Source organism: Elephantulus edwardii, unplaced genomic scaffold (genome assembly GCF_000299155.1).
Source record: "Elephantulus edwardii isolate Elephantulus edwardi_28Jun2011 unplaced genomic scaffold, EleEdw1.0 scaffold00164, whole genome shotgun sequence".
Lineage (NCBI taxonomy): Eukaryota > Metazoa > Chordata > Mammalia > Macroscelidea > Macroscelididae > Elephantulus > Elephantulus edwardii.
The window spans coordinates 4,540,532-4,550,027 of record NW_006399914.1 but is presented as its reverse complement, the minus strand read 5'-3'; the positions used below and the strand labels follow the sequence as shown (position 1 = coordinate 4,550,027).

General features: G+C 36.3%; 1 protein-coding gene across 2 annotated transcripts in view; it reads right to left on the bottom strand.

The window, feature by feature from the left end:
• The window catches only part of GALK2 (galactokinase 2), a 229,553-nt gene extending 220,973 nt beyond the window's left edge, over positions 1–8,580 (bottom strand). The window contains exons 1-2 of one of the 2 annotated variants that reach the window (XM_006895302.1): positions 8,525–8,580; positions 1,064–1,152 (exon numbers count right to left, since the gene is read on the bottom strand). In XM_006895302.1, the coding sequence (XP_006895364.1) occupies positions 1,064–1,133 (70 nt within the window). In that variant the 5' untranslated portion in view covers positions 1,134–1,152; positions 8,525–8,580. Of the gene's footprint in view, positions 1–1,063; positions 1,153–8,507 lie in introns of both variants that reach the window. The other variant, XM_006895301.1, reaches the window with a different exon arrangement.
• Positions 8,581–9,496: the final 916 nt, after the last annotated feature.

Here is a 9,496-nt window from a genome sequence, read left to right as displayed (position 1 = left end):
TAGCATACATTACACGTCCTCCTTAGTTTTATATGTATAGTATAATTCATGTTATGGAACAAAACATGCATGAATGATTGATTGGGGGGGAAACTTTTTGTAAACTTTTACGCAAGTCATAACTTTTAAAAAATATAGTATTTGCTATGAAAAAGAGTAAAACTCAAAGTATTGCACAAAACAGAGAAAAATTAAATAGATGTATAAGACAACTAAAATATGAGTAACATTTTAAAAGCAAAGAAGTATATAATCTACCAGTATACTACTCAAAGAGTATTCTAAAATCATCAAATTTATATGAGTTACCTACGACTTGATGCCACTTAACAGCAACAACATAGAGAGAGCTCTGTTGGCCTAGTGGACAGAAAGTGATGCTACTAAGCCAAAGGTGGGTGACTTTAATCTATGGCCCTCAGACCTGTTTTTGTTTCTGTTCAAACATTTTTCTAGATGATATAGCCCTGGTCTGTCCACTTGCTGTACGGAGGTAGCTCATGGTTGCTGTGATGCTGAACACTGTGACACTGATGTGTCAAATGTGATAATGGTTACCCATGGTGGACAGTGTTTGGTGGAGCTCCCCAATTAAAACAAGCTTGGGAGCAGGAGTGGCATCCATTCCCAAAATAGCTTGCCTTCAGAAACCCTATGAACCTGGAGAAAGGATGAACGTTATGCAAGTGTTCAGGTCTTTAGGTCTTACGGTCACTATGAGTCACCTACAACTCAACGGCACTTAACAATAACAATAACAACAATAAAAATGTAATCTATAGCACACAAAAAGATTTCCCTCTCCCACAAAAATATTAACCAAATTTCAACAAATCTATGACTTAAAAAACAAGAAGAATGAGCAAAATTAAAATAAATGGCATCAATGAGAAGTTTAAAAAATGTGTACTTTCCCCAGAAGTACATCTTGCTATAGCAGAAACATGTAACATACTCTATTTTTCTAGCTTTCCTGGGGGGGAAATTAGAAATATATTAAGATAAAATAGTATCTTAGAAAATTACAAAGAAGAAAATCAAAAGGAAGAACATTTAAAAATACCTATTATGTTGACTCTTCCTGGTGCTCGAACATAAAACTTAGGAAGGGATCCAAACTTAGATTTAAACATTTCTTTCAGTTTTAGCAACCTGAAAAACAAGAGTAGGTATTTTTGAGTGTCACTCAACAGAAATATACACACACATTTAAATACACATTTCACACCCTATGTTCATAATGTCTTACTAGGAAAAAAAAATGAAGGAAAAATATTCTAATGTACTTCCTTGAAAACCCAAGGAAAAAAATATTATTGCATGTAAATTATATATAATATATCTAAGCCACGGTTCATACTATGTTGTTCTCATGTCCTGTCAAGTCAACTATGACTCATAGAGGCCCTATGAACAATAGCTTTGACCCTGCCTATCGTGAGCCAATCTCATTGTCTAATATAAATGTAAAATGGATTAAGGACCAAATTAAAACCACAAAATTTTTATATGAGAAAAAAATTAGAGCAATACTGTCAGCTCTAGTAATGGATTATCTAATAACACAAGCACAAACAGCAAAATATAAAATAAATTAATAGCACCTCATAAAAAGATTTAAACTTTTGCTTATCAAAAGATTTTGGGGAAAATTTAGGGGAAAAAAACACAAGAGAAAAGACAAGCTACCATCTGAAAGAATGTCTTCAGAAACAATGTCTGATAAGAATCTAATGTGTGTGTGTGTGTGTGTGTGTGTGTGTGTGTATGTGTGTGTTGGTGTTATTGTTAAGTGCTGTGGAGTCATAGATGACTTATAGTGACCTAATGAATGAAAGACCTGAACATTTGTTTAACTTTTATTGTTTCTCTAAATTCATAGTTTCCAGAGGCAAGCTATTTCAGAAGTGGATGTCACTCCTGCTTCCAAGCCGGTTTTAATCTGGGAGCTCCACCAAACACTGTCTAAAAATTTAAACAATATAACAACAACAACAAAAAGACAAATAACCCAGTAATAAGTGGACAAAGGACTTGATTGAATATTTTACTGACTAGGACATTCCAATGGACAACAAAGACATAAAAAGATGTTCCATTAAAACTGTCATCCAAAAGAAAAACAAACAAACAAAAAAATATATATATATATATAAAACTCTGCTTTGGACTGGAGTCTGACTCATGGCCACCCTCCATGAGTTTCTGAGGCTAATCTCTCAACCATAAGAAGGATGCGAATTGAAACCACAATGAGATTCAGCATTTCATTCCCACAAGGAAGGGTAAATGGAAAAAAAGATTGAAGCTGTCAACAATTTCCTTTACTCAGATCCACAATCAACACTCACAGCAGCAACTCAACTCAAATCATTGCAGTAGAGTCAGAATAAACTCAGAGCTGACCTCTGAAACCACAAGTTTTCAGGCTATAAATCATACAGGAATAAATGGTCATTTTTTTTCCTGCACCCATGGGAACAGCAGTTAAGAAGTGAGATCTCTGGTACATCCACAAGTGGAATACTATGCAGCATTGAAAAGCAATGAAATAGTAAAACATTACACAGCCTGCAAGAGCCTGGAGGACATTTTGCTGAGTGAAAGATCTCAGTCACAAAAACTTCATAACATCGCTCTTACATAATAGGACAGACATGGGGGGGATGTCAAGGAGGGAATGGTGAAAGAGTGGACAGATAGTGAACACTGCATTAGAACAGATGAGGGGAAGAACTATTCAAAAGGAATATATGATTAGACATTTTATGTATGAAAACAATCTGAAACAAGGTGTGCTTTGTGGTGTGGGCTGGGGATAGGGGGGGAAAATGTGCAAAAATGAATAAAAAAAATTTTAAAAGAAAGAAAATCTCCATTTATCAAGATTTTGCTTACTGGTTACTTTTTATTCTGGAATTTTCATTCTCCTCAATGTTATCTACAATTTCTTATGATCCACACAATCAAGGGCTTTTACATAGTCAATAAAATTCAAGTAGGTTTCTTCCTGATATCCTCTGATTTCATAGCAGCAATGATCTCTCATTCCACAGATTCTTTGGATTCTAGCTTGAATTTATGACAGTATTCTGCTTAGAAAGTGTTCCAGCCATTTGAAAATTATCTTCAACAAGATTTTGATTGTGATATTGTCAATATTTCTTGCACTCTGAATGGAGAGGTCTGAATCCCTACCAGCCAGATAGTGATCTTATCAATTTCTTGCACAGGCTAGTGATAATGTCCAGGGGTGCATCTATTTGTTGAAGCATATCAGTTGGTTTTCATCAATTTCTGGAGCTTCACTTTCAAGAATTTCTTAACTTTCAAGTAAAAGGATAAATGAACTTAAAACACTGATTTTCTGAAAAATAATGTTGAAACAATACAAGTCAAGATCTGCTGGATACATTTAACAGAATGAGAAAAGCCATAGTTTAAAACAATTACATTCATTAAAATTAAAGGATTAAAAATTAACTAAATTACTGGGTGGGAAGCGTTGGCAGGGAGAAAAATGCAACAATGAATGAACGAAAATCCAAAGTCTCTAAACATTCATTAAAACTAATAATAATAATAAAAAACAAAATTAAAGACATTAACTCAATGTCTAGCTTGATAATCTTAAAAAAATACAAAAAAGTAAATTAAAGAAAAAATAAGACCAAAACTTAATAAGCTAGAGAACAGAAGTAAACCTGAAATTAAAATTGTAAAGTTGCTAAAAATTTTTCAAATTAGGCAAATGACTAGTTTATGAACTTTTTAAAAATGAGGATATATCATATATACACAAAATAAGATATACAATGAGAAATAACATTAAATAAGAAATTCATAAAAATCATAAGACTATTCTTCAAATAAATATCTAAATAAATTTAAAAGTGTGAAAGTGTCTACGTTCTTTTTTTTATGTTTGACTATTCACAGCATGTTGATCTTCATGTGCTCCATTTCATTTTTTACAACTTTTAATTTTCCTAGATCCATATTATTAGGGAATTTTTGAAACAGTTTCTTCTCATTTGTAAATGATGATACTGAACTATCACAAGAAGTAGCATCTGATCAAGAACCACTGACAATAAAGGAAGAAATTTCAGCTGTACTGAAGGCACTGGCAAAAAATAAGGTCCAAGAATTAATGGAACATCAATTTACATCTTTAACAAACAGGTGGAGCCCAGGATATACTTAGTAGGTTATATCAAGAAATCTGGAATGCAGTTACCTCTCCAACTGACTAAAACGTAGGAAATTCTAGCTGGATTCAGAAGAGGCAGTGGCATGAGAAGTATGACTGCTAATGTTTTTGGAATCTTATCTGAAAGCAGAGAATACCAGAAATATGTTTATCTGTGTTTTATTGACTATACAAAGGCATTTGACTGTATGTACCATAATCATGGCTAATAGTGAGAAGAATGAAAATCCTATACATCCCTTAGAAGGAATGCCCTAATTAGCTGTTTAAACCCCACTCCCCAAATATAGGATATATAAACCCTTTTGTAAGAAAAGAAGAGGGTCAGTCTGTCCAGATCCATGCATAGTCTATTATGAACATCTCATAAACCTTAGTTTCTCTTGCTCAAAATAAAGGAAAAAAAGAAGAAGAAAAAGAATGAAAATCCTAGAACACCTAGTTGTGCTCATGTAAAGCCTATACTTAGACCAAGAAGCTGTTGTCGACTGGAAAGAGGGAACATTTCACAATTTAAAATTTTAAATGTATCAGGATTACATGCTTTCTCTATACATATTCAATGTGCATGCTGAGCAAATTATTCAAAAAGCTGGACTATATGATGAATAATGTGGGATCAGGATTGGAGGAAGACCTCAACAAGCTGCATTATTTAGATGATACAACTTTGCTTGTTGAAAGTGAGGAAGATTTGAAGCACTTGGTTGCAGAAGATCAAAGACTAGACACTTCAATATGATTTATGTCTCAACATCAAGAAAACAAAAATCCTCATGACTTGACCAACAGGAAACATCATGATTGATGGAGAAAAGACCCTAAAAAAGATTAATTGACACAACTGTAGCAATGGGCTCAAGTATGTCAGAGATTTTGCTCAGATGTGTTGTTCATGAGGTTGTAGTCAACTTAAATAGGTAATACACAATATTAAGATAGGTGATGGGAAAGGCAATATTCAATAAATAATATTCAGTACAATATTACTAATGAAGGGAAGACACAGAAACATATGGAAGGATTAATGGAAATTAGAATTATAGGGAAGAATGGCAAAACTGTGCTTACATTATAGGTATTGAACTTAACATTCCCAAAGTGTGTATTAATGGTTAAATGAAAAATTAATTTGCTTTGTAAACTTTCTGTCACATCAAAAAAGCTACTGCCAGTTATTGTTAGCTGCCATTGAGTTGACTGTAATTCATAGCAATTATGTGAATAACTATGTGAATCTTGCCTTATCCTGGGTCATCCTCATCATCTCTAATGTCCTCCATTGTTCCAGACCTTCTAAAAAAAAATATATATATATATTATGGCTAGCATGTCAACTATTCCTGCAAAATGTTTCTCATGTCCCTTCATGGAAGAAGTTGGCTTCAGGTCCTCCTTAGTTTCAGCAAGGTTGTGTCATCTGCATAGCTCAGGGGTTGATGAGTCTTCCTCCAATCCTGATGCCACATTTCTCCTCATAGAGCCCTGCTTCCTGAATGATCTGTTCTGCATATAGATTTGGAAGGGATGGAGACAGGAGGCATCCCTGACACACCTTTCCTGATTTTGAAACAGGCAGCATTTCCTTGCTATGTTCTGAGGACTGCTTCCTGGTCCAAGTATAGGTTTCGCATAAGCACAATCAAGTGTTCTGGGATTCCCATTTCCCCCAAGGTTAGCTACAATTTGTTGTAGTCTACACAGTCAAATGCCTTTGCACAGTCAATGAAACACTGATAGATGTTCTGCTGGTATTCTTTGCTTTCAATAAGATCCATCAATGGCATTAAATTATAAATCCATAACAGATTCAAAAAATATACAGAAGTTAAACATGAAAATGGCAGAGTTCATACTTATTTAGCTGTGATTATTTATTCATAACCAAATATACTGCATATCTTAGTAATACAGTTCAAACACTGAATATTAGCTGAATTTTTAAAATACTGTTTTACTACATTGCTGTTGTTGTGTGCTCTTGAGTCAGAACCAACACAGTGGATCTTCAAAGGCAGTAAATTACACAAGAGGAGATTGTCCATCTTCTCTCAAGGAGTAGCAGGTGGATTCAAACCACGTGTTTGGGATTGCAGCACAAAGAGATAACATGAAGATGTATGGAGATTCATCTTCCAAATCAGAATTTATGTAAACGTAGTATTTAGAAATGTAAAGATAAATGCCAGTAGTTTCCATCAGAATGCTCTATTATATAATCCTTGACTTTCTTCATAGTGTTAATGTATTTATTAGTCTCATTTATAGTCTACCTCCTCTGATAGTAGTTAAAGTACATGGGAAAGCTTTGTCCCAATGTCCACCAGTTGGCCAGGACATAGCACCTAATGAATATCTGTTGCAAGAATGAATGCTGTAACAACCACAAAAGCCGAAAAGTAACATTAAGGAAATGTGGTAATACGTCTTCAATTTGAATGTATGTTACCATTTTCTCCCCCTTTACACATAGTAACTATGAAAATGTTGCTTGTTATGGTTAAAAACAGGTAAAATCGAAATATATAAAGGGAAACATCTACACTAGAAGGAAGTGGATTATTTTCATGTTACAACTTCTCATCAATCTTATCTAAAGTTGTCTTTAACAAAAACCAAACTCACTGCTATGAAGTTGGTTCTGACTCATAGGGACTCTCCACTGGCCTTTCAAGGCTGTAAATCTCAAAGAAAGGAGACTGTCCATCTTCCTCCAGGTGTCCAACATCTCAAGATATGCATCCTTTTTTTTTTTTTTTTTTTGGTCAGGTACTCAAGACACTGTACAGTATGTCATCCGAGCTCCATTGTCTTAAAGTGTTCATATTCAATTAAATACATAAACGTCAAAAGTACCATGCAAAGAACTCCAAAAAATAGATTAAGACTTTCAGAGTCACTTAGAAGTAGTCCAAGGGGAGCTCTGGTGGCCTAGTGGCAAGGAGCTGCAACTACAATCCCAGAGGCGAACAGTTGGAATCCACCAGATGTTCTGCCGGGGAAGGAGGGACAATCTCCTCCTGTACCAGTCAGATCTAATTTGACGGTACACACACAAAAAACTAATAAAATTTTTAGAAAAAATTTAAAAGAAGAAGTAGTCCAAAACTATTCTGGCCCCAGTAGTAAAAAACTTCTCTAGAAAGGAAGGATATTTGATAATTAGAGGCAAAGCAGGAATGTGAAGTTTTCTTGTTACTGCATCGTCAACTATCACATGACAGTAATAGATTAGAAGCAGAGAGTTTCAGGAGTATGTGTTCAAATAAAAAGTTACAAGGAAAAAAGCAAACGATTAAACTAGTAAAGGTGGAGAGAAGCAGTCTGCCAAATATGTAATAGGTGAGAGACTTTAAGTCATTTTTGTCTTCTACATCAAAATCCAGTATTTCTACAATGTATCTGCAAGGTGCCCTTAACTGAAAACATTTCCCACGAGGCTTCACAAAACTATTAATTATTCTTACAGCTAGGGATTTTGAGCATTTCTTCATGTGCTTGTTAACCATCTGAATGTCTTCTTTGGTGAAGTTAATTATTCTATGAGTAAGTATTCGGCAGCAATTAATAGCTCTGGCAGCAGTTCAGTTTTTTGAAGAGAGTAAAGGAGCAAAGTTTTAATTTATATGTTTGATTGATTTTAAGGGACGTGTATCTAGGGGGGAAAGTTTGTGCATAGCAACCTTCTACGATAGAGAATAAGGGATTTCCAATGTTGTAGATCATTAGGAAGCAGGCTGAGGCCTCTGGCTAGTGGGTTCAAAACCAACATTTGGTTAGCAGAAAATCAGTGAGCCACCGGACTTCCTTCTATTCAAAATAGGAGTTTTAAAAAATACTATCCTCAAAGGAGCCCTGGTAGCACAGTGATTAAGTGATGGGCTTCTAATTGAAAGATCAGCAATTCAATCTACCATTCTTTCTGCAGGAGAAAATAAACATTACTTTAAAAACCAACCAAACAAAAAACAACCACCGCAACCTCAGTTCACTATGGCAACACGTTTGCTTTGGGTTATTAATCAGCTCAAGAGAAAACAACAATTTAAAGTTTATTTGGGCACATGTCTCAATACAAGTACCACCTTCATCAAGAAAAGAGTAAAGAGGAATTTGACAAATGCAGCAAAACACAACCAGCCCTGGTAGCAAAGTGCACAGTGTTTGCCGTGTGATCTTGCAAGTCCAGTCTGCTCCAGGGAAATAGCATCCCAAGGAAACACCCAAAGGCTGTGGCCCTAGCCACACCAGGCAACCCTGAGAGAACCAAAGCTCGCCGTCTCCTCTCCCCCACCTGGGATGTTCTGCCACTTGAATGTGACGCGTGGCAGGCCCCACTGCAGCCATATTTCTCCCGATCCTTCTTTCTTCTGCTGCTTCTGAATCAATCACACGACTTAAGCGGTAACAGTCGCTGTCTTCCGGGAGGCTCTGGCTGCACTCTGCGGAAATCCTGCTCCTTGGCTGAGGTGGCTGTTTCCAGTGGCCCCGCCTCCTGCTCCTCCTCCGGGGCGTCAGGCCGCGAGGCCGCCTGGCAGCTCTCAGGTAAAGTGAAGGCAAGTTCTCAATGCTCAGGGACGCAGGTGTGCACACTTTCTGAGCCCCGTAGCGCTATGTCCTGACATTCATCTAACACCTTCATCTCCTGATCTCAGTATTTTTACTTCTGCTCCCATCATACCCGGGAGGAACTACCGGCTGTGGTGTTATTAGTTAAGGTTTGGGGGTAATCAATCAGCTACAAACAAGCCTAAATTTTTTTTGTTTCTTATTGATTGTGCATATTTCCATAAAATTGGTGCAGTATTTGAATTAAATGTGCATTTGTCTGCAGAGCTGAAGCACGAGGGGTGGAAGGGGGGAAATAGATGCCCTTCAATCTGCAGCAACTGTATTACACTTTATAACTATTCTTTCACAGGTCTCACAATTCTCAATCACCTCATCATCTCATTGCTGTCTAGTTGGAAGAAACTCATAGCTGACCCTCTACAGGGGTTTCTGGAGACTGTAAATCTCCCGGAAGAAGATGGTTTGCCCATTTTTCTCCTGCGGAGCTCCTGGTAGATTCGAACGGCCAGAGAGGTACAGGCTTTGGGTTGTTAACAGCCCAATTCACTACAAACTATGCCACCAAAGCAGCCACACGTTTTTAAAAGAAAACAATCAATGTAATTCATCACATCAACAAGGCAAAGAACAAGAACCATATGGTCCTATCAATTGATGCAGAAAAAGCCTTTGATAAGATCCAACACCCTTTCATGATTAAAGCACTCAACA